General features: G+C 33.1%; 1 protein-coding gene and 1 long non-coding RNA gene across 2 annotated transcripts; both read left to right on the forward strand.

The window, feature by feature from the left end:
• Positions 1–10: 10 nt before the first annotated feature.
• On the forward strand, positions 11–26,017 carry LOC126735646 (integrator complex subunit 4). The gene is made up of 16 exons (XM_050439703.1): positions 11–122; positions 326–414; positions 471–667; positions 8,113–8,359; positions 8,414–8,709; positions 8,762–8,960; positions 9,013–9,181; positions 9,239–9,433; positions 10,018–10,171; positions 10,578–10,693; positions 12,167–12,410; positions 12,462–12,609; positions 15,707–15,887; positions 20,561–20,784; positions 20,912–21,137; positions 25,766–26,017. Exons 2-16 carry the CDS (start codon positions 358–360, stop codon positions 25,984–25,986), a joined length of 2,874 nt encoding a protein of 957 aa, XP_050295660.1. The 5' UTR covers positions 11–122; positions 326–357; the 3' UTR covers positions 25,987–26,017.
• On the forward strand, positions 1,793–3,340 carry LOC126735650 (uncharacterized). Its single transcript, XR_007660489.1, has 5 exons — positions 1,793–1,868; positions 1,957–2,139; positions 2,200–2,387; positions 2,480–2,590; positions 2,688–3,340. It is a non-coding gene; the product is annotated as an uncharacterized LOC126735650 (long non-coding RNA).
• Positions 26,018–26,055: the final 38 nt, after the last annotated feature.

Consider the following 26,055-nt stretch of genomic DNA (forward strand, 5'->3'; position numbering starts at 1 on the left):
AGTGACAAATGATCAATGTCAAAATTGAGGTGAAACTTACTTAGGCCAAGTTACTTACTTACTTACCATCGATATATGAGAAGTTTTATTAGTTTCAATTTATATAATATAGAATCTGGAAGGTATGTCTATGTTATGCGATTATCATATGCCCATTTATTGTCGCTAAATCTAACATCAAAATATCTAAATAGAGTTTTTCAATAAAATGTGTGGTCAGAGCTTAACCACTGTCAATGTCAATTTCCTAACCTAACATTTATTTTTTACAAAATCTAATGTAAACAAACAATTTGTAAATTTTCTTAATTTCTAATTTATTTAGCATAAACTACAAATTCAAAATAAACCACTGGCATGGCTGCCCTACTAAAAAAACGGGCGCTGGCCGAATACAGTCAAACTATCACCCAAGTAAGTATTCCAGCTCTAACTAATATTTCCAGGTTTACACTCACCATTCCCCTTAGGAAACAACACAAGTACCAACAAAAAAGTTAAAACTTGTAAAAAAACCTTTAGTAGGAATATCTGACTCTCTAGCAAAAGCAGTAAATTTATTAGAAGAGTGTACAACCAGCAATGAAGTAGTAAAACTGTTACTAAGCGTCTCTGATAAACTTGCACTTGATCCCGCTGATGTGCCAGATGTAATCAAAAAATTAAGGTATTAAAAAACATGGAAAAGGTTTAGTTTAGCAACTTCTTTGAAAATTGCACTTAAAATTAGGAAAAGGCTTAAAATGGGTGTTACTTTATGAGAAACAACAACAATAGGACAAAATTTGCAAGCTGGTACCAAGGCCTAACAAAAATACAGCATAATTTACATTATATATTGTTCTATCCACATATCGTCAGTGTCCAGGCAAAGTATCGTAAGCGACATTTTTTGCAAAATTGCGATATTGGTGTTTCCGGAATTGTCTAGGTGAGCTGCATCGACTTAGAAAAACATCGTTAGCGCCAAAGGTCACAGAACGTCATAATTTAATTTTTTAAATTTACGATCGTATGCGCCTTCAATATGTAAAATATCGCAAGCTAGATTATTATCAATCAGAGTAAACTTATTATCCACCAAATAATTTAAAATATCGTAAGCTTGTGTCGCTTACATTTTATTCGATAGCGAAACTCTTAAAACAGTTACCAAAAGATTCAGCATAAATATTGTAACCGCCCCTCCCTTACGATATTTTGTTTTTTTAATCGTTATGTTTCGCGCCAAAATTAGGGTATGAAATATCATAACTCCCCAAAATATTCATATAAATAAACGTATCCGCCTGTCGCTTATACGATATATTGGAAATCGTGGTATATCAGACACGTTGGTTCTCGTCGGATGTTAAATAATCGTAACGACCAAACTAAATCAGTTTTTTAACCCTCCTCGTGGAAAGCGGACGTGTTTTTAGTGTGTTTTGTTGTTATACTGTTATTTATTTATCCTAAAAATGTCTAGGGGCTTACAGCACCGTCTATAGATTACAACAACAACAATATATTACAACAACAATAGATTACAGTTGTAATCTATAGACGGTGCTTACGGTGTCTGAATTTGTGTATTAAAAGTAAAGAAGCTGTTGAAACCCTGAAATTGCGACTCACAAACGAAGAGTTTTCCAAAGGAACAACAATGGTCAAAAGGTACGTTATTTTTAAATTAAATTCGCGTAATAATGATAAATTAGAAAAATTAATTAACTAAATTAATGTTGTTCAATTAACAAACGGTGCCATTTTATTATTGTATATAATTATAAATTTTTAGACGTTGACAAACAAAGGGAGACGAATCTGAAGAGGCTCCAGACCCCATGACTATTCTTGACAATGTTAATGACAATGCTTTTTTTGAGGTAAGCAACTGAAAACTCTAAACATAATACGTCGTATGCACAATCTTATAAAGTAGAAAAAACGGAAAACAAAATTCGATTTTTTTAGCAAAATCCAGAATTATCCTTTCAACCCAAGCCTGATCAAGAAATTATTGTTAATAAATTAGCGGGACATGAAGCTACGGTACATTTACAAACAAACGGAGACGAACCTAAAAATGATCCAGAAACAATTATGACCTACACTATTCTCGAAAATGTTATTGACAGTGTTATTTCTGTGGTAACTGTGAGAACTCCACTCTAACAGGACATATGCAAAATCCAACAAACATTGACCATTTTTTAGCAAAATCCAGAGGTATCTCTGCAACCCAAAGGTGATCAAGAAGTTATTATCAATGAACCATTAGCAGGAGGAGCCACTGAAACTACCGACCTTGATAAAGACAACATCCCTATTATTATTATACAACCAAATGGAACAGTTGTTTCTAATGAGGAATTCATTCAGTGCTGCGGTAGGTAAGGATAAAGGTAGATATATCAAACACGTTATGTGTGTTTCTTTTAATAATTGCTTTATTATTATTAAATTTCGGCTGACCTCAATCTTACTGGTGTATCAGACCTTGACTTCCTGATGAACGAAAGTGTTCTGGAAAGAAAGTGCTAAAATTATGACGTTTCCATTTGATAATAATAGTTCAAGTATAGAAAGTTATGATCCCCAGTCTAAGGTAACTTCTTCTGGTACACACATTCTTTGCTAAGATTAACACTAATAAATTATTTCCTAATCAATACTAAACTACAGTCAGGACATTTTTCTTTTAGCAAACAGTGGCAACTCTTCAGAACAGTAAATCCACATGATAGATAAACAAGCAATGGCTATGAATATTGACAGAGAAGATAATGATAATAATGAAGAAGACATTAGTTCAGAAGATCAAAGCAGTGATCGGGCTAGCACTGGTTTGTCCAAACATAAAATCAAAAAACCAAATAAAAGGCTAGAAAAAAAAAACTAAAGAGTTCTGGTGTAAATAAAGCAGTAAAGGCGAATCCATGTGCCGTGAAAAAATGTCAGAATAATTGTAAATCGGTAAGTGAAACTGACAGAAAGCAAATATTTAATGCCTATTATTATATATATATCTAATATATATATATATATAGTAGTATGTCATATCAAGGATATTACTGTGGGAGTTACAGCCGTGTATAAGCCACCTCCTATTTCAAAAGATCTTTTTATTCAGGATTTGGAAGAATTCTTAAGTTTAAATAACAATAATCAACAACTAGAAATATTTACTGGGAACGTTAATATAGATCTATTAAATCTTGAAGATAATAATGTTATTAAGTATTCAACTGTAATGTCACAATCGGGCTATTTATCTTATATAAATTCAATTACACGACCAGACATCAAAACTAATTTAGATCACATTTTCTTAAAATGTAAAAATATTCCCGTAAAAAGTTTCCGAGCTGTCACCCAAAAAACAGAATCTAATAAAAAATCAATAGATATACATAATCTTAAAAGACTGTTAAATGAACAAGACTGGACGTTAATAAAAGAAATAGACAATCCTGACCAAGCAATGAGCACTTTTTTTGAAATCTATACAAAGCATATAAAAAGCTCCGAAAGCCACTCTTTATATTACAAGAAATACAGAAAAATTAAAAAATCCCACAACCTCACAACCCACATAGCCTGGAGAACCCTATTACACAATCTATATATTTGACACCTATTACCCATAATGAACTAATAAAACACATTAACAACCTTAAAAATAAAAGTTCCCCAGGTTTTGATGGTATATCGGCTAATCTGATTAAACAAACACACATAGAAATTCTAGAGCCACTTATTCACATCATAAATCAAATCTATAAGACTGGACATATACCTTCAAGCTTTAAATTAACAGTTGTCACTCCGATTCATAAATCAGGACCCAAAAATGTTGTCAGTAATTACCGGCCGATAAGCTTAATAACTTGCTTCGCAAAAAAGTTTGAAAAAAGTCTGAAAGACAGATTATTGAGCTTCTTTGTCACTAATAACATTTTGGCTGAAAATCAATATGGGTTTTTACCAGGTTGTAGTACTTCCGATGCATTACACAAACTCACTTCAGCAGTCACTAATCATCTTAACCAGAGCAGAAAGTGCCTTGGTGTTTTCATAGATCTCGCTAAGGCATTTGATACTGTTCCACATAACAAACTGTTTGAAGTTTTGGAACATTATGGGGTAAGAGGAACTGCAATAACTCTAATGAAGAATTACTTAAAAAATAGACGACAAGTTGTTAAAATAAATAATACTTTAAGCAAAGAAGAGGTAATACAGATAGGAGTCCCGCAAGGCACAGTGTTAGGCCCGGTTCTGTTTATAATTTACTTAAACTCTCTCCTTAAAACAAAACTTAATAATGGAGAAATTATTTCATACGCAGACGACACAGCATTACTTTTTAATGGTACAGACTGGGATCAAACAAAGCAGTATGCCATAGAAGGCCTTAATCAAGTAAAAAATTGGCTGGAAACATTTAAGCTAAGTCTAAATGTCACCAAAACCAACTACATTGCCTTTTCACTAACTGCAGCAAATAGACCCAATTTTTCTGAGTTTTCTATTGATAGATATAATCAGATCAAGGAAACAGCTCATACTAAGTATCTCGGGATATATGTGGATCAGAATCTTAAATGGCATGTACATGCAGATTATCTGGCAAATAAACTAAAAAAATTGATTTATAAATTTTATATACTTAGAACGTTTCTAAATATTAAGGAACTTATTATAATTTATAAATCACTCACTGAGTCAATTTTAAGATATGGTATGTTAGTATGGGGAGGATTATATAACAATGCTTTATATAAATTAACTATTGTCCATAAATATATCTTGAAGACTATTTTTAAAAAATCAAGGCTTTTCCCTACAAATCAACTTTTTACAGAACAAGCAACTAATATAAGGACATTATACATTACAACAATATGTACATATATTCATTTTAAAACTCACATAAGAAACCATATAAATCATATCCATAATACAAGATCAAGGGCTAGAGGTGATTTATACATTCCTAGCAGTTTAAAAAATATAAATTTAAAATTCTTTGTATACTTAGCACCAAAAACCTATAATCTTCTGCCTTGCGCATTAAAAAAATTAAAAAATAAATCAAAATTTAGCAAGGAATGCAATAAGTATGTTCATAACCATTACCAAGATTTTGCCACTGTTTTCTAATGTAGGATAGTTAGTTTTTATACTTGTATATAATATGTAATAACAAGTGTTATGCAATTGTTGAGAGACGTAGGTGTTTAGGACTAAAAGGACAAAAATATTTCATTTAAAACTAGGACAAAAAATATAAAATCGAGAGCAGGATTTATCACAATAGTTTTAAGGTTAGTTAAGCAAGTTTATTATAATTCGGAAAATAGAACCAACTTTTTTTTGAAACAACAGCGCACACAGGTGTGTTATGAACACCTAGGCGTTAATTTAAGATAGATACAGTGTAATAATATATATATATATATTTTTTTTGTTCGTACATAATTTTTCTTTTTACAAAATTACTGTAAATAAACGTGGCAGGGAATCAGGGTGTACTGATCCCTCCAAATAATTAAAAAAAAATAAAAAATAATTATGAACTTGAGACCTATGAAGAAAAGAAAAGTTGGCTAATTCAATGTATGAAGCAAAAAGAAATAGGAAGAAAACGTACCAAGAATAATAATTCCAAGCGACAAAAACCTATAGAATATAACTTAACAGTACAAGGAGAACAAAAAAGAGTTTGTCAGCAGTTTATACTAAAAACCCTGGATATCAGTCAAATATCTTTGCGACAAACCATAAACAATGTTTCTAAGACAGACAGGAATGATTAAAAAAGACTCGCGAGGTCGCTGTGCACCAAAAAATAAGACATCTGAGCAATCTATTAAACATGTCAATGATTTTATTAATAAAATACCAGTGGTGCCATCCCATTATTGCCGCTCCCAAACAAAGAAACTTTACATGCTTTCTGAAATTGGAAATTTTTCAAATCTATACAGATTGTATAAGGAAGATTGTAAAATGCAAAAAATGGATCCAGTGAGCAGAGCAACGTTTTTAAGGATTTTTAAACGTTACAATCTAGGCATTCATGTAAAAAAAAAGATAAATGCAGTCTTTGTGAAAGGGTCCTAAGTACAGGCGAAAAAAATGTAGAAGCAGCAGATATAGAAAACTATAACTGCGTCATAGAGAAGAGATAAAAAACAGTCGTGATAAATTTAAAAAAGATCAAGAAATTTGTGACCCAAGTTTCATGTGTGCATCTTTTAATCTACAGAACAAAAAACGGTTTTTGTTTCCTGTGGAACGAGACTTTGGGAGAAAAAGGTTCAAACGAAGTTTGCACTGCCCTACAAAAATACCTTAAACTTTTGGATCAACGTATTTCTCCTGAACTATCCGAACTTTCCCTGTACTGCGATAATTGCAGTGGACAAAATAAAAACAAACAAGTTTTGGCAATGATTAACACATTTCTTAAAACATCTATTCACATTAAAAAAATCACATTAAACTATCTAATTGCCGGCCATACATACATGCCTGTTGATTCTATGCATTCCACTATAGAATCATTTTTATCAAAAAGAACCATTTACGCACCTTCAATGTGGAAATCTGCTATAAGTCTTGCAAGGCACACACCCGGACCATATTTCGTCAATTTATTAAACTATGACAATTTTCTGAACTATTCAACCATTGCAAAAAGGGGTTTCTAATTTTTCCAGTATGTTGAAGACACAGAAACTACTGAACAACCTGAATCAATTTTAAAGAAAAAACGAACTAAAACTAGAAGCAAAAAACCTAAATTAGTCAAAGGTAAGCCCCTTCAAATTTCCAAAATTCAGGTAGTAAAAATGGAAGCAGAAAATCCAAAATACATGACAGTTCAATATAGTTATTTGCAAGGGTTAGCCAATGAACAGCACTTTACTATTAAAAATGACGGAAAGCCCCTTAATAAATGCTACACTTACAAAGATCTCAGCAAATTATGTTTGCAGTCAGCTATTCCAAAGGACTATCATACCGAATTCATTAGTCTGCCACATTCGCAGGACATAATAGACGTATTACCGGACACAGATGAAGAGGACGAAGGCGTTTAATTTATTATTATTTTTTGAAATGTTTTGTTTAATGCTGTTTATACCATGACTGTAATAAAACCTAAGTAACCCCTGGTGCTTACGATATTATAAAAATAATTCGCAAGTTATTTTGATACAAGCAACATTAAAAATATCTTAAGATCCATGGAATTCCCAAAACGCATTTTTAAAATATCATAAGCGACCTTTATTTAACATAATATTAATAGTTTTTGGAAATTGGCTTTGAAATAATAAAACAATACCTCTTCCCTATACATCCTTCACAACAAAACAAAAATTTATTAAAAATAATGAAAAATAAACGTTTTTTGCGTTTCCTGTAAAATTACTAAAATGGCGCATAAGATGTTTTGCCTGGACAGTGACGATATTCAATACATATTTAATTGTGTTTCGCCAACAGGATACTAGATAAAGTGTGGCTCAATCAGTTTTATACACAATAAGTAAGGTGATTTTTCATTTAGTTGATGTGCACACCTCTCTTAAATCAGTATTGTTTAATCTAAGTATAAGATTTAGGTTTTGCTTATATTTTTGTGTCACTTGTGTTTAAAACTTTTATTGACATTAATACTTAGCTTAATTTTTTGTAATACATTCCCTATCTGATGAACGATTATTATCACTTATTGTTTCTTTGATCTTGTCTAAGTCTGTAGGCTGCAAGAAAATTGTTTTTTTACTTGATTACTCATTGAAGTTAGGTACATTACTACTATTTATTTTAGATGCTAAAGTTTGCCTGAGAAATGATTATTAAATTCCTCGGCAATATTATGTGGATTTTATATAGTTTCTCCATTTTGGCCTATATAATTCTATCTATATTTAATTTCTTAATTGCTGTATTTCTGTTACAAATGTCATAAAAGTGTAAGAACTACATCCTATTTTCCCAAAGTTTTAAGTGCATTTTTCAGAAAAGTTTTTAAACTAGACCTTTACCGAAAAAATTATGGATTATTATTAATTATGTATCTCTTTTTTACACAATTCTTTAATTCTCTAGTGATCATTTTAAAATTGAAGCTGAATCAGCTGCAAGAGTAAAAATCCTTATGTTACTTTCCGATATTGGCCAAGAACAACCCTCGGAAGCCGCCAATATCATAGAGGAAACAATCATTTTGATAAAAAACGATCATTCCCACAAAGTCATTTGTCAGGGCATGAAAACCATTTTAAAATTAGGAAAACTTGTTACTGAACAGAGTTTTCATCAGAAACTAGTTGAAATAGCAAAGAATTATTTAAAGGTATGAGATTCGTGTTGATCTTAAGATATATTTAATTGAAAAAAATATATTTAGGATGCTAATCATTCAGTGAAATGTCGCTGCCTAGAAATAATAGGTACCCACACTCCTTTATGTACCGGAGAAGAAGCTGACAAGCTCCTTCATCTAATTAGCTCATATTTTAATAACGATGATGCCAGAGTGCGAAGTCAAGCCTTTCAAACTGTGATAATTTTATACAATAGGGGTTTTAAAATAAACCCGAATATTTATGTTTATGTCTCAGATGCTTTGAAGGATGACTATGAAATTGTGAGAAGTGTTGCTCTCAGGTTAATATGGATTTTGGGTAACACATATCCAGAAAAGTAAGTAGATCTCCTTACAATAAAAAATGCTAATTTCTTGAGTAATTTTTAGTGAAATTATAGTGGAAAGCAGTATTCATGAAATTAGACTTATTGATGATGCGTTTGGTAAAGTGTGTAATGGAGTAACAGATTTGTCAATGCAAGTTCGCACTTTAGCGGCCGAACTTTTGGGCTCTATGAAACTTGTTAGTCCTAAGTTCCTAAACCAAACTCTGGACAAGAAACTTATGTCTAACATGAGAAGAAAGGTAGAAAATTGTTTAAGTAGTTTTAATTGAATTGTGAGGTTTTTTCCTTTAGAGGACAGCTCATGAATTAGCATTGGAAAACGTAACTAGCGGAGAATGGGCGAGCGGTAAAAAATGGGCGGACGACGCCCCAAAGGAACTCTTAGATGCGGACAACATCAGTTTAATGAGCAGTGGGGCTTGCGGTGCCTTTGTACATGGACTTGAAGATGAATTCTTAGGTGAAACGTTTGTTCACTTATAGTCGTGTTACTTTCTAACTCAATTTTCTTAAGTAGAAGTGAGATCTGCAGCTGTGGAATCCATATGTAAGCTCTCAATACTCAACGCGCCATTTGCCAAAATGGCTCTTGATTTTTTGGTGGACATGTTCAACGATGAAATTGAAGATGTCAGATTGAAGGCCATTGATAGTTTACGGATGATTTCTGAACATATCGTTCTGAGGGACGATCAGCTGGAAACTTTGTTGGGTAAATATGCGCACAAATTAATATAATTTTTAGTATTGGGTGGCAATTTATTTATTTCTAAGTGGTTCATGGTACAAGTCGGCATTATCAGTAAGAGAGAACTTAAGTTTCTTCAAAAAATTCTAATAGTTTCACATGTTTTTGTTTTTCCTGACAAGTTGGTATATACATTAAGGCCCATTATATTTAGACAGTAATTTTCTGCAATTCTTGTCTATAAGTTGGAAACTTATAGGATGAATGGACAAATATGGGGCAAAAATCTGCACTTCATAGTTTGAAGAAATGACTTTGACTGTCTGGAATAAATTTAAGAATAATAATTTACTCTGCATGGAAATACATATATTGTAAGTAATATATGGACATAAACCTCCTTTAATCCATGAAAAGGTGCCCACAAAAGCTGAGATGTCGACTTCTAAAGTTTCGGTTTTTTCATTTTTCTGGTACCTTATGGATATGCTAATATTAAGATATCTTAGGGACTTTCTCAATTTTATCAGCTTTGTTTTTATTTTGACTACTAATTTGAAAATCTACATGAAATCGTACATAATTTCTTTAAATTCCTTAATGGATAGGGGCTTTGGAAGATTTCTCCCAAGAAGTAAGAGAAGGCTTGCATCGCATGTTGGCTTCTTGTCGGATGTCCACCACAGCAGGATTGAAAATGTGCGTCGAGAAATTGCTGGATAATTTAAAAAAGTATCCACAGGACAAGAGATCTACATATAGGTAACAAAATACTTATTTATGTAACAACTGTGTAAAATGATAATTTTTTTTAGAATGGGAAATTTGAGAAAACACAAGTAACATTTTACACACACATGTAACAAAAAATTTTTTCTACTACCGAAGATAGCATAAAAAAAATCTAAAATACCACATTACTTTATTACCTTACTACACTAGTGCGTAAAAAAATTTTGGCACTAGTGCGTAAAAAGTGAAACTCTAAACCCTGGAAAGCGTGTAAAGTGTACTTTACGCACGGTAGTAGAAAAAGTTTTTTTTGCAGTTTTTACTTATTACCCTTATAGTTTAGGCATTAAATCTTAATAATTAAAAATCCGTATATCATAAATATGTACATATATACGGAATGGACATTTGTATTAAACTTACAATTAATTTTCAGGTGTTTACAGAGTGTCGGAGCTCGACACCCGGAACTAGTGGTACCCCTGGTACCGCATTTTCTAAATATACACCCATTTTTCGATATGGCCGAACCGGATGTTGAAAATCCACATTGTATCCTTTTTTATCACATTTTTTTTTAAATAATTTAGGCATATAATATAGAAACTGGCAAAATATAATTTAATAAATAGTCAGGAATTTGCTTCCCAAAATCCCAGCGACAAAATTTGAATGCGGATTTTCACTTTTTATTCGACATTAATGTATGAAATGAATTGAGAATAAAGTGAACCGAAAAACACATTAATATCCAGTTTATCAAATATGGATACTTTTAATACTTTTGTTAGTAATCAGTGTATTTATATATACGCTAAAAAAGTATTGAGACGGATTTCCCTTCACAAAATTTACCTCTAGATCCGCCTCTGTTTTAAATCAACTTCAACATTTGTCTATCTTAAAAACCAAGAATTTTCAGACCAACAGGAATGCTCCCTTTAAATTATACATAACGTACCATTAATCTACACTTTGTAAATAGGTAATTAAATTTGACATTTTAATGTATTTTTCCTTTTAAATTTCCTTATACTAGTAAAATGGTTCGCTCTACTATAATTTTACCTAAAATTATCCCCAATAAATAATGCTTGGTCAATTGATAATTTTTAGATTTGACACATTTAATATTTCTCATTTTCAGTGACAAATACAGTGTGTTTTTAATTTTTAATAGACTTTTATTTAAATCTAATATTCTAAAATTAGAAGTGGGATTACCCGAAAACGTGTATTGTTACTCATTACGTGAATTATTGTGTCAATTAATTTAAAAATGGCGAAAGGAAGTGCAAATGTGGGCCTTCTATGCCCCCGGATTGCCTTAGTTTGCCGGACTTTGTACCTGGACAACATGACACGCGAAGATGGGTCAATGATGTGTCCAAATTGGCTACTAATTAGGGTTGGAGTACTGGTGTACTTATGGCTGCAATTGGAAATTGTTTTGAAGGGGGGGCAGGTGAGTGGTTTAAAAATTGGTCTCCTTTAGATAGCCGTTCTTGGGAAAATTTAAAAAGAGATTTGTGCGAAAGTTTTGCAGGTAGTGCAAATTTTGGTCAATTAATGTCCGATTCATTGGCCTTTAATTCTGACGGTTGTCCGTCTTTTGGTACATATTAAAATAACAAAAAAATTAACCTATTAAAAGTTGCATTTACGCAGGAGCAACTTATAAGTCTAATTTGTTTTGGTGTAAAGAATATCATTTTACAATCCCACTTCTGATTTTAGAATAATAGATTTAAATGAAAGTCTAATAAAAATTAAAAACACACTGTGTTTGTCACTGAAAATGAGGAATATCAAATGTGGCCGTTTACACCAAGGCTCGTGGTGATTCTGTCTTTTTGTCAACGATCTCGAATTACCACTTGGACTTGTCTGTGTTTATATAATAAATTTTAAGATAAAGCGGCACTGTTGTGCCTAATTCGAATAACATAAAACATACAAACTAATTTATAATATATTCTAACTGAACGCTAACAATAATCATTAAACCTTAACTGTTAATCATAGACATTTGTTTGCTAATTCTCATACTGAACGCGGCGAAATATTCGCTCACTATAGTGCCGATCTTAGAGCCTCACACTCTGCGGCATTACGCATATTTGAGGGATACGATGCCCCAATTCGTTCCCTCTTTGACTTTGGGCGATTCCAGTCCAGTTTCCAGACCAAGTCCACCTTCGACCTCCCATAGTTTGGCCTTTTTGGATACCGTCATTTCTAATTTGGATATGACCGAGAACGTTACTAAGTAAGATACATTACGTGCATTCACAGATAATTTAGTAACTTTTATCTGCAGAATTCGCGTAGCGCTACTTCAGAAGGCAAAAGAACAATTGAACCGTTTAAGCGATATGGATTCAACCGTTTCTGGCACAGCACAGTTTACTGCACTGTATATTGGGGCCCAGTTGCAAATATTACAAATTTTAGATAGAGGATCTTGGGTTAGTATTGACTTTATAAGTGGAGCCTTATTTCTACAGTATTTTTTCTTAAGAGCAAAAGTTTTTTTGGGATATAGACAACAGATATGTTGAGCGACATTTTGATCCAATAAAGAATCTAAATTTTTCTTCTCTACGGTTCGATATAAGGCTTCTCTCTCAGTAGATGCGTGTACGTGCGATTAATTAAACGCGCGAAACCGTCCGAATTGAATTCGTGCGTAATCATCCGTTGATTTCGCACACTTGACGTCGATGAAAAATTGCGAATAGAACGTATCAAAAAAGTCTGCACGCGATTTGTACTTGTTTGAAAATAGTTTGTTAAAAAGACAAATAATGTAGAAAAAAAGAAAAGTATGGGTGAATGAGCTACTCAAGAAAAGAAAGGAGTTTGGTGAATTTCAACATATTTGGAACGATTTAAAAAGCAGCGAGGAACAGTTTTTTAGCTATTTTCGAATGAAAGAAGAAACTTTCAATTACATATGAAATATAATCAAAGTCCGCCTAACGAAATATTGTAATTTTCGTAAGCCAAGTTCTCGTTTGGCTGTAATTTTAATGAAAACAACAAACTATATGAGCAATTTTTTTATATTACATATACCTTAAGAATACATTTCTTGTTATGTTTTAATCTTAACCAACTAGTGTATAATAGCAAAGGGATTTAACTAAAATTAAAATTTATATACGAAGTATTGGAGTTTGTCGGATTAAACTGTTATATTCGGGCAAGGAATGCCTCCTTGACTCTCTGTAGGGCTTTGTAAATCAGGTTGGATAGGAGTGGTTGCTCCAGAACTTGAATATCCACTGAGCGAACTTCTAGAGGTCGTTCCAGATGCATCTTATTGCCATTGTGTTTGTGCAGGTACCAACTGACTCGAAGTGTACATTAGTTCGTTGATTAAGACCTGTTGTAACTGTGATCTTACAATTAATTTTCTTAATACAGGTACAGCTCTTAAGTAAAGCAGAAGGCTCATTAGGAATTGGTAATCATGATCTCTTCCATTGTCTTCAAAATACTTTAATTTTCTTTCCTCGATTTCTAAAAGTTTTTTTATCAATGTGCATACTCTTTAACTTTTGGTTTTGGGTTATCAAAAGATTTTTTTTGGGCATGATTACTGTTTGTCGTTAAGTCATAATCCAGTACACCAGCCTCTTCTTGCTACAAATCTGAATTTTGGGAATCGTCAATTTCATAATCTGGCGCTTCCGATTCTGCTTCTGTGGTGCAATGGGCGCCATCAGGAACACTGCCTGTTAGCCTTCTGGGGATCATTATATCTTTTAGAAATAGTAATATTTGGAAAAATGGCCATTTACATATGAACCGTATTCTGCTCCATCACCTGATCTACTTTGTGTACACTTTTTAAACTCTCTTCTGAACGTGTCCCTCAAGTTCCTCCATCGTTTTTTCAACTCGTCAACTGCATGAGAAATTATATATTTTTTTAGGTATTTCGCAACGGGATCTTTGTTCATGCATTTGTGGTTTTCTTTTAGAATTGGAAATAATACTGTAGGCAAAATTGTACATGAAACACGTAAAGTAATTTAGGATTGCCTTCATGAGGCTCATATGCCTTTTCCATCTAATTAAGCAGTTAATAATATTTCCCACCGATTTTGCAGGAAACGGAAATTTCCAAATTGTGTGGAATGTATAGATGGAAAGCATATAAGGATAAAGAATCCAGCTAATGCGGGCAGTATTTACCGTAACTGCAAACAATATTTTTCTATAGTTTTACAAGGTCTAGCTGGGCCCGATTACAGATTTATTTGTATAGATACTGGAGCTTACGGCAAGGAGAGTAATGGTGACATTTTTGTTAATTCCAATTTATCGAGACAACTAGAAAATGGCGCCTTAAATGTCAACGTAGGCAAAGCATTGCCAGGAACTGACATTCACATACCTCATGTTATATTGGGAGATGAAGCATACCCGTTAAAACCGTATTTAATGCGTTCTTACCTAGAAAGAAATTTGGAACCCGAAAAAGAAATATTAATAGGCGTTTATCAAATACACGGTAAATGGTCATTCGGAATTATGGTTAGTAAATGGAGATTATTACTAAAGGCTATTGAAACTACTCCAGATCGAGCAGATATAATTATTAAATGTATTTGTTTGCTTCGCAACGTAATTATTGATAAAGAAGGTATTACAAATATGAATGTGGAACTAAATAATTAAAAAAACTAGAAGATTTGGAACTCTGTGTGAAAACAGAACTCGAACGGTAGCTTACACAGTCCGCGATACATTAAAATCGTATTTTGTGAGTAACCGCTAAGTTTATTTAGTACTTTAGTAAAAATAGTAATTTGTTAATAAACAATAACGTTTCTGGAACGTTTATTTCTTTAGAAACTTCCTTCCAAAGGCACCTTTGTACACGGTGGTGGTAAATTGAATTTCGCTGATTCCAAAGGCATTTTCTTTCTCGTACGAGTTCTATTAATTTTTCTATATCCATTTTTTTCAAATAAAAATATAAATCAGCAAGAACAACCTTCAAGTACTTCTCGTACAATTCGTCCGAAAAAAACGCAACAATTCCCAACCAAACGGGACACGTTCGAAAGTCGCAAGTACACGCGCGAACCGATCCGCAGCTAATGTGCGAACTTGTATTTAAATGAAGCAATTAGGATGGATCGCGCGTAATATTATTCGCTTGTAGACGCGTCCACTGTGAGAATAGCCTAAAGCTTGCTTTATCTTATAATAGCACAATACTCTTGCCTTTTTCTCGTTTAGTGACAATTCCTTATTGCTGGTAGAAAATAAAAGGCAAGCTCTAAATGTACTATGGCATATCCCTTAGGGAGAATTCTTATTGTCGAAAATAACACGAAATACCTCCATCCTCATGGTTTTTACAGCTCACCCAGTCGAGTCATCAGCTTCTAAACTAAGACACATCATACGTTATTATTTGTTGAGCGACGTTTCGATACAATAAAGGATCATCTTTTATTTGCTGTCCTGTATCCTAAGAAACTTTTGCTCTTGAGTGTAAAGCAAAGACGATATCACGTATCGAAAGCATTTTTTTTCTAATTTTAGGCAAATCCAACCTCATTGGCCACCCAACAACAAAACACTTTAAAAACAAACATACAGATTTTGCTTGAGCACTGTCTCAAGCTGCAATTTTTCTTTGTGGGACTAAATGCGGAGGAACAATGTGCCGTTAAACAATTTAGACTTAGAGCGTTGGCCCTGAATTTGGTTTATATTGTCAAAGGTAATTAATAAACGTCATATTAAATATTATGAGTAATTATATATGCTAAAGTTGGGGGTGTTTTGCTCGAACGGCTATTTTCGTCACGACCTTTCGAATTTCTATTAATTAATCTTCAGGGAACACGAAAACTATAATAGAAAGGCTTAAGTACAATTTTAATTCGGATTTCGATAATGTGATGCAAAAAAAAAACGAAAGCACTTATGCGGAATATTATTTGTCAAACGTAAATACACTACCGCTCAAAAGTATTTGCCCACCATGTATTCTTTTTAATATTTCAAATTAGATACAAAAATTTATCTTTATACCTATATTTAGATTGTATCTCTTTTGTAAATTGCATGTATGCTTAAACAGCATACCTATCAACTATGGTTCGTTGAAAAACACTGAGTATTTAAAACTAGTCTTGCAAATAACAAACAATGTAGTGAAAATATGCACTTCTCTTAAAAAACTAATCTGTTTACAGCTCGTTTCCGATAAAATTTGAAACATTTAAAGGTGTTTAGTCTTCAAGAATTGATTTTGTGTAACATTGGTAAATAATTTCGCTTGCTTATTGACGATTGTCACCGTTTCTTTGCTGGTTTTTCAACATTCTTTAAAATGGCTAAAACAAAAGAGTTATCGGTAGAAACAAAAGGTATTATTGGAGTTCATAAGGCTGGAAAGAATAACCTTCAAATTTCGACGGATTTGGGAATTCCAAGGCGGACTGTCGATTATAATGTTAGGAAATTCACCAGAGAAGGGACTATTAGCAACAAACCTCGATCGGGAAGGCCAAAGGCAACAAGTTCAAAGGAGGATTTAAATATTATAATTACAAGCAAACGCAACAGACGCCTTACCGCCCCTGAAATTACAGCAAAAATAAACAAGGAGCGTAAAAAAGCGGTCAGTGTTTCGACAGTAAAACGGCGACTTTATAATGCTGGTCTTAATGGACGTTTAGCTGTATCAAAATCGCTACTGAAGGATGTTAATAAGAAGAAAAGACTTGAGTGGGCCCAATCACACAAAGAATGGACCATTAATGACTGGAAGAAAGTTCTCTGGAGTGACGAGTCGAAATTCGAGGTTTTTGGAACGAAGAGGCGAGTTTTTGTTCTCCGTTATGCCAATGAAAGGGTCGCTGAGAGCTGTACGGTGGCCTCAGTTAAACACGGTGGTGGTTCGGTGATGGTGTGGGGTTGTTTCGGAGGATCTGCAGTGGGCGATCTAATTAGAATAGAGGGAATTCTTCGAAAAGAGGGTCACAAAACAATTTTAAATGACAATGTACTTCCTTCTGGTACTTGAATAATTGGAGAAAACTTCTTCTTTCAACATGACAATGACCCCAAGCACACGTCGAAATTGTGCAAGCAATATTTAGGTCAATTACAAAGGCAACATCTTCTGAAAGTTATGGTATGGCCCCCACAATCACCGGACCTCAATCCTATCGAATTACTGTGGGATGAACTGGATAGGCAAGTGCGAAAATCATGCCCCGCATCCAAAGAAGACTTGTGGAGGATTCAAAGTCTTCTTTGGATGAAGAAGAAGAGTGGCACAAGATACCTCAGGAAACTTTGGACAAATTAATTAGAAGATTACCGAAACTCTGTGAAGCTGTTATTCAAAATCGAGGCGGACATGTAGATGAATCCAAAATTTGATTTTGTTAAATTTAATTAATTGAAAAATGTATTGTTTATATCCATTTTATTATAAATAAACCGCTTCATAAGAATAACTCATGGGTTTATTATTTTTAGGTATAACATTAAAACAATCATATGTGGACAAATACTTTTGAGCGGTAGTGTATGGCTATCAGTATAAAATCTCCCCGTTGTTTAGTACTGTCTAGTGTATAATTGGGCATATCACTAAATAGTCTTGTTTTTTCATAAATATATTTAGGAAGCAATTTATTTTTAATTTTAAATAACATTTTAATCCGAAATTTTCTTCTTTCACCAACCTAATGTTTGAAACGTTTAACATGCTATCCATAGGTGTAATCTATTAATTACACTTTAAAATAATCCTCATAACTCATGATTTGTTGTTACCTATTGATTTTGTATACAATGAAAGATTTTTCTCAATTCTTGAAATTAAGGTTTGGATCCAAGATAATGCCTGAAAACTCTTTTTTGTAGTCAACTTTTTCATTATTTATAAATATATTAATTTCATTTAAATTAATATATTTATATTTATTATATATCGCACTTCCACGCACATCATTGTATCATCCGCAAATAGAACTATTTTACTTATTGTTGGTACTTTAATTATATCATTTATGTAACATCCGATAAACTGTTTGTATATTTCACAGCCTAATTCCTTTCAAGTTGCTTTTTTCCAATTTATTGAAGCAATTCTTCAATTCAAGACAGTATTTATTGGCCTAAACTTAAAATTTAAAACTTTAGAAGCTGGTAAAATGGTCGACATTTTGCAATTGAACTGCCCAGTTCCAAGAGATGTATTAATTATATTTAATAATCGGCTGCCTCCTACTATGTCAAATGTATCCTGCAGTACTCTTTTCGAAATACCATTTTCACCACTTTAATGTATGTATTTTTATTGTACATCTCATTTCCTTGAAAGTTGTCTTCTCAAATTTAATAAATGTATTAAAAAATGGTTTATTTGCAAGCATGTCATCAACCTTTAAAAATTGAGGTAAAATATTAACAATTTATTTATTTATACTGTTGAAAAAATATTATTATAAAATTTTATATAAGTTGCTAAGATTTTTTTTTATAACGTCTACGGGGAAAACGATGGTCGTGAATTAATCTTTATAATTACTGCTATGATAAATATCTTATAACCTTTACGCCAAGGAAAGGAAAAACAATATGTTGTTAGTGACCATTCAAAAATCATCGTTGATATTAATAGTCTATAACTTCCAAGTTGAACTTCAAAATCACTGCCGTGATAAATATCATATAATCTTTAGGTCAGTAAAGAAAAAAGACAGTGTTTTGTTCGTGGTCATGAAAGTCACTGTAGAGGCTAATAAATATTCCATAAAAGGGGGAAACCAATGTCAGCATCTTAAAAGTCACTACTGAGATCAGATTGTTTATAGCTTCCAAGCAGATCACATTTACCGTGATAAACCTTTAACATCACTGCTGTGATAAATATCTTATAATATATTATCGCTGAAGAAGGAAGACAACAATATTTTGTTTGTGACTGCTAAAATCACTGTTGAGATTAATATTTTATGCCTTCCAAGTCGAAAAGGGAAAATCAACGTCATTATCTTAAAAATTACTACTGATTCTTTTTTATAGCTTTCAAACTTTTGAAAAAAATGCAAAGAAAAGATGTTTCTTTACTCAACTCTCCACCGTGAGATTTTGCTTTTATTTATATTTTATACATTAAAAAGAAAATATGCATGTATCTATCTCATAGATTTCTGATTCTGGTAAAAGAGAGACAATAAAAATCTAATTCTTTTTAAACATGATTTTCTTTATCACGCCTAAAGTTCACAGTATTTTTTCTTGGTAATTATTCTCCTGATCTTACTAATTAACGAACAGTGTTGATTATCTAGAACCGTGCCACTGTCAAATTAAAAATAGAACATAATTTAACTCCCTGACGTGTTCCACTAAGGCGCGGAATGCATTTCATTTTCCTTTTAGGTATATTCCTGATTAATTATCCTCAAGGATTAACTGAATACGGGGTATCTTCAAAGTAAAGTCATTTATTTTTTACAGCTTTTAGAACTCGTCAAAAGAATTTAATATATCAAAAATCATCTATTTAAAATTTACTTAGTAAGATAGTTACTTCACATTATTGTAAATCTAATTACCGTTTTAACAAAAATTGTTCAAAATTCTTCGAGGAATACACACTCTTGCTCGGCGAATCCACGACTCTTTAGAAGCTCAGAAAATGAAATCCTGGTGTCCACGAATTAAACCACAAGAACTTTCAATGCGCTCTTTAAGTTCTTCCGTAGTATTTACTGCTCCATCATGATACATCAACTCTTTCAAATAGCCCTCACAGAAAAAAGTCGCAAGACGTTAAATCTGGGGAGCGAGGAGGCCAAAAAATGGGTCCATGGCGCCCTATCCATGTATTCGGAAATTCATTATTTAGATGTTCATGAACTTCTCGTCTAAAATGTGGTGAAGCCTTATCATGTAGGCATCACATATCCTGTCTTACATTTAGAAGAACAACTTCTATTAATTGTCGCAGATTGTATCGAAGAAAACCTAAATAAAGTTTACCGGAATTTTACCAGATGGAAAAAAGTAGGATCCAATAAGCATGTCATTTATGCCAGATACAACTGATCAAACCAAAGATTCGTACTAAAAACCATACAATAACACAAATTTTGATCAACGGTAAGAGCAGTAAACAAACAATAAACAAAAAAAATTGTTTATTAACATTCATATTTTTTTAATTTTTAATGTTTTACTATGGTGATTTTTGGCGTATCAACTCCTTTTGACCTACAAGCAGTTAAAATAAATGACTCAACTTTGAAAGCTCCTGTATGATTCGAAACGTTGGTAATAACTAAACTAGAAATTTTTTCATTTAAACAACAACTATAATTATCCAATCTGGGACATTACATCTCAAAGATTATCAACTTAATATAGGAAGTAATGCCTCGGCTCTAGCGCCTTGCTTCCATTTCCTAACCGCTGTCGAAGAAATGCAAAAGGACCTCACGCACAACGGTATCCAACCGGACAGTTTCACTTCGATGGTGTTTCGCGATTTGGCCCAATTGGAAGAGCCGAAACCTGGTGCCGTGGCCAGAATTTTAACGCCAATCTTACTGGAATCGAAGATTGAAAGCATACCTAAGCCCAACATTAACGTAAGTACAAGATGTATAGTTTTCAGGATTTATTTAAAGAACCTTCTTTCTTAAATTTTTTCAATTGTCTGTTTTTTGTTTATGCTGTTTAAAAAAAAAACGGATGATGTATTTTTAAATTGTATAGATTCGGATGAGTTCAGCTACGATAATCGAGCCGTCAGGACAAACGGACACATCGTTAAAATTCACGGCAGGATTAATCATGTCGGTGCCGATCGAGGCCGAACTAAAGCACCTCATAGACCCCAGTAGGGTCAGACTGAAAATTAAATATCCGGACCAGAAGACCCAAGTGGTACTGCCGAGACCCCAACATTTGAAACCGTTACATTACGATCCAAACAATAAAGGTAAATTGATATTGGATAAAATAAGAAAAAATTAATTGATTACACCATCCTTAGGGCACTGGTTGGTTCTCAAGAGTCAATGGTCTAATAAAGGGCACAGGGTCTGTTTGTTACTAATCCAAATACGAAAGTATATAGTTTTGTGAATTATATTACCATGCTTATTCAATTTAAGTAAAAATGATCCTCAAAATTCGTGCTGTTTGCCCGAGGCCACTATCTCAGAGTTATAGAAATCCATTCACGTTTTTACCGTACTTGCGTATCAGAGATAATTTTTGATACTAATTACCACAACGTGTGGGCAATGTTGCAAGAAGCCATGTTGCTAAAAATTGTCTTTAAATAAGCAGTCTAAGAGTTTCAGGTCGAAAAAATTTAGTAAAATATGAAAAAGGAAAAAAACTAAGTAAAAACTAAATTTGATACAAATCAAAATTACTCTATTATTAAAATACTAAATAACATAATATAGCCGTGTCCGATAAAACCTTTTTTTTTAAAGCCAGTAATAGAAGATGATATTAGTCTAGCTATAACCTGTAAAGAATTTTCCAAAAAACGAAACTTGTTTCTATCTTAAAAAGGGAGACAGAACAATTGTTGTGATTATAGCCCTATTTATATAATACCAAATAATATGCGAGGGACAATTTGGCCTTCGAAAAACCGGCATAAGCGGAAAGCAAATTACGATGTTATTCATATACCTTCTGTATATGAATAACATCGTAATTTGTTGCGTGTTTAATCGATTTTCCTTTTACATTATGATAAAATGCGATATCTAAGTAATTGTGTAATGTTTTATATATGTTTTATGTACGTTATACATTTACCGCATATATAAAAATAATTCCTTAAAACAAGGAAGAGATTTCCTTGTATATTCGATTTTAATTTAATGAAATGGGTAATTGACATAAGTAACTTTCCTTAAAACAATTTTCTATATTTCATTACTTAAATAGATTAATTTTTTCAAAATATTTTATAAAAATAAAGAAATGGCGCCTGTTTTTAATTCAATAATATGAAGTCTTCAAATTTCGAATATGTGAAGATATTAAATTATGAACGCGAGAATATTACCCCAAGTCATAGAATCTTTAAAACAAGAGACCAGGTACTTGGTCTAAAGTCTATCTTAATGAAAGCCTTGTATCTACACGTTATTTTAGACCTTGTAAGAATTGTATTTTTTCTTTTACTAACACCTTCCGAACAGGAAAACACCTTTCTGGGTTAGGTTCACATGTTTTTATACTTACGTTTTTATTTCATGTCTTTATATTTGTGATTTCTTAGTACGCCATCGATGTTAAACATAATTAGCATCATCAGTTGTTAAAATGTTAATAAGCAGTATTTATATTTATCAAATCAAGTTATATTTATCATAATATGTGTGTATTTACAATTAATTTTTCCTCGTGAATATTACTGCAATATTTTAAAGGGGTTTGTGTAGCTTGCAATGAACACTATCCAGCCCGAGTATTAGCTGAAATGTTTTCTTATCATAATATGTTTCAATGCAATAACGTAACAAATAACAGAAACACATTTTTAGATTTAGTATTTTCTGATTTGCGTAATGTTAATATTTCAGCTGCTGTTGACTGCATTTTTAGTAATAGTTTGCACCACGTTTCTTATCATATTAATATTCAAACTGACTTATCATCACTAATGCTTGATGAATTTTATTTCGATTTTCGGAATGGCGACTTTGGGGCTATTAACTTTCATTTGGGGGCTATTGATTGGAGTATGAATTTTGATGGGTTGAATGTTGATGGTGCTGCGGGTAAGTTAAATGATATTTTGCAGGATTGCCTTGATTTGTATGTTCCTAAAAAGAGACTAAGGTCTTCATCTTTTCCTAAATGGTTTAGTCCTTTACTTAAAGACTTAATTTGTAAAAATAAGGCTGCACACAGGAAATATACGTCTACTCCCTTACCTGACTCTTATGCTCGTTTTTCGACCCTTAGATCTCGATGTAAAGTAGAACACGATTGTTGCTTTAGTGAATATATTGGTGTAAAGTGGAGAGGTCAGTGAGGGATGATAGTCGTTACTTTTGGAGGTTTGTCAATGACAAAAGAAAGAGCAATGCATTTTCAAATTCGATGTTTTTGGGTGAGGAAATGGCAGAGTCTAGGGAAGCAATTACTGATTTGTTTGCAAAGTTTTTTGCTACAGTTTACGACAACTCTACTTATCCCATTCCTGATTCTCTTGAATTTGGTTCCCAGAATATTAGTGTTGGACGCTTCACTCTCTCGGAGGCATTTTCTAAGATCCAGAAATTACCTAACAAGTTTATGTGTGGGCCAGGTAATATACCTAATGTCTTTTTAAAGAACTGTATTTATACAATTAGTAGGCCTCTCCAGATTATCTTTAATATGTCTTTACAGGACTCTACCTTCCCAGAAGCTTGGAAGTATAGTTTCATCATGCCGATATTTAAGGCTGGCAATAGGGGGGATATTGCCAATTATCGTGGAGTATGTATTCAAAACTCATTGGCCAAATAATTTGATAGTTTGGTATGCGGTCATCTAACATGGCAATGCAAAGGAATCATTAGTGAAAAACAGTCAGGATTCTCTTCTGGGAAATCCACAACCAGCAGTTTGGTTCAATACGAGTGTGATTGTTGGGGGCTTTGGAGAGGGGAGTTCAGACTGATGCGGTCTATACCGACTTCTCCAAGGCCTTCGACAGGGTGAACTTTGGTCTCCTGCTGGCCAAGTTGGAAAGTGTTGGTTTTCATGACTCCCTCTTAAAATAGCTTTTTTTCTAAAAAAGAGTTTTCTGATAGGAAGAACTCAGAGTGTGGTTTTCATGACTCCCTCTTAAAATAGCTTTTTTTCTAAAAAAGAGTTTTCTGATAGGAAGAACTCAGAGTGTGAAGGTGCATGGCTGTACTTCTGCACCTACTAACGTGGTCTCAGGGGTTCCTCAGGGATCTCACTGTGCCCCTCTGCTCTTCAATCTATTTGTGAATGATATTGTTAATGTGATCAATCATAGTTCTGTAAGTATGTTTGCTGATGACCTGAAGCTCTACATGCAGATTAAGCAGGTGAATGATATAGTCAAACTTCAGGAAGACCTTGATGCTTTGTGTGAGTTGTCAGTGATGAACGGATTGAGGCTCGATATTTCCAAGTATTGCTACATATCATTTCATAGAAGTTCGAAGAGATTCAATTCTATATATAGTATCCTTGGTAAGTCCTTGCAGTGTGTGAATGTAGTCAAGGATTTGGGCGTGTGGTTCGATGAGCATCTGAGATTTGTTCATCACATCTCTAAAATAACTTTAAAGGGACTAAGAGTGTTGGGTGCTGTAAACAGGTATAGTTCACATCTCTCTCTGCAAGCCTATAGACTCCTTTATGTCTCACTGGTTAGATCTAATCTTGAATTCTCTTCAGTAGTGTGGTCTCCTCTATATCAGATTTCAATAGATATGATTGAGAGAGTGCAAGATGGATTTTTACGGTGTGCTGCATTTAGAATGGGCATTAGCTTTGACGAGTACCATCGTGAGGACATGAGAGTAAGATTTAACCTGGATACATTGGCCAAAAGGCGTGTGAACGCTGATCTTTGTTTTGTCTTTAAGCTGGTTAATGACATGATTAATGCTCCTGACCTTCTTTCTAAAGTGGGTCCCAATGTTCCACATAGAACTCTACGCAATTTTGACCTTTATCATGTTCCTATGCACGGAACTGAATATGGCAGTCATTCTCCTATCGATAGATCTCTGAGTGTCTTAAACGCTCATAACATTGATTTATGTAGTAGTTCACTGTCCGTTTTTAAGAACAGCCTGAGCAGACTATGGCTGTAATGGTGTCAACTCAGTTCTTAGATATATATATTTATTTATTCACATTGTATCAACTCACTAGGTTAAGTTATCTATTATGTAATAATCTATTTTGTACATTTATTTTGTAAAATGGCGATTCCCGTAAATTTAATTAAAAAAAAAAGGATTCGAATCAGATTCACCCTGTAAAGGAACTGCAACAACGGAGTTGGTAGACGGCACCAACTGCATTGTGGAGCAGCTCATGTCTAAGATACTCAAGGAAAAATACTCTTAATGCATGGGCAATTAAATACATCCTTACTTTGAAACTTAAATAATAACTAATTCAAGAACAATAGTATTTTTTATTGAATGTTTTGAGTAATAATGTGAAACAACTAAAATCCGCAAAAAAAAAGTATATTTACCTTAATCAAATAAACTTAGTTTATCCAATAATAATTTTGTATATTTGATAAGATGAAACTCTCTCAAAATCGATTAACTGATCTGAGATTTTCAAATAATCGTTTACTAGGTATCTATCTTTATATAAAAAAAAGAGTATAAGAGGTTAAGTAATACAACATTTGATGTAAAGTAATATGTCATACTAATATATCAAAGCCAGGATTCTTTAAAAGAAAGTAAACACACTTAAATAAGGGATTGTTTTTTTGAGTGCGATGAGCACCACTGTGATTTGCACACTTTTGACCTCTTACACAATTGTAACTATTAGTATGAAATAGTCAATAGATTTACCATTAATTTTTAAAATATTTTTCAGAGGCTCACATAGGGCACAACATACGATTACTGAGTTCCCTATTAGTTTCGCATCAAGTGTGGTCGGAGGCGTGCAACGTGGAAATCAACGTGGTGCTCTGCGTACCGGAGGCGGACATCGGCAAGAGGAAATCCAGTTCGGAGTCGAATCCCGCTTTATTAGATCTCTGTCCGCCGGTTAAAATTAGCATCGCCCCGAAACCCATTAAGAAAACTTTGTAAAGTTCCAAATAAAATGAATGTTGGAAAGTTTTATTTATTTTTATTATACTACTTAACAAATAGGTTCAG

Source organism: Anthonomus grandis, chromosome 4 (assembly GCF_022605725.1).
Source record: "Anthonomus grandis grandis chromosome 4, icAntGran1.3, whole genome shotgun sequence".
NCBI lineage: Eukaryota > Metazoa > Arthropoda > Insecta > Coleoptera > Curculionidae > Anthonomus > Anthonomus grandis.

What these genes read in the sequence shown, in the direction of transcription:
- LOC126735646 (XM_050439703.1), top strand. Translation starts at nt 358, where the DNA reads ATGGCTGCCCTACTAAAAAAACGGGCGCTGGCCGAATACAGTCAAACT. An exon ending in GGTAACACATATCCAGAAAA is followed by an intron (nt 8,710 to 8,761) that starts GTAAGTAGATCT and finishes AGTAATTTTTAG; the next exon opens with TGAAATTATAGTGGAAAGCA. An exon ending in TTTGGTTTATATTGTCAAAG is followed by an intron (nt 15,888 to 20,560) that starts GTAATTAATAAA and finishes AACTTAATATAG; the next exon opens with GAAGTAATGCCTCGGCTCTA.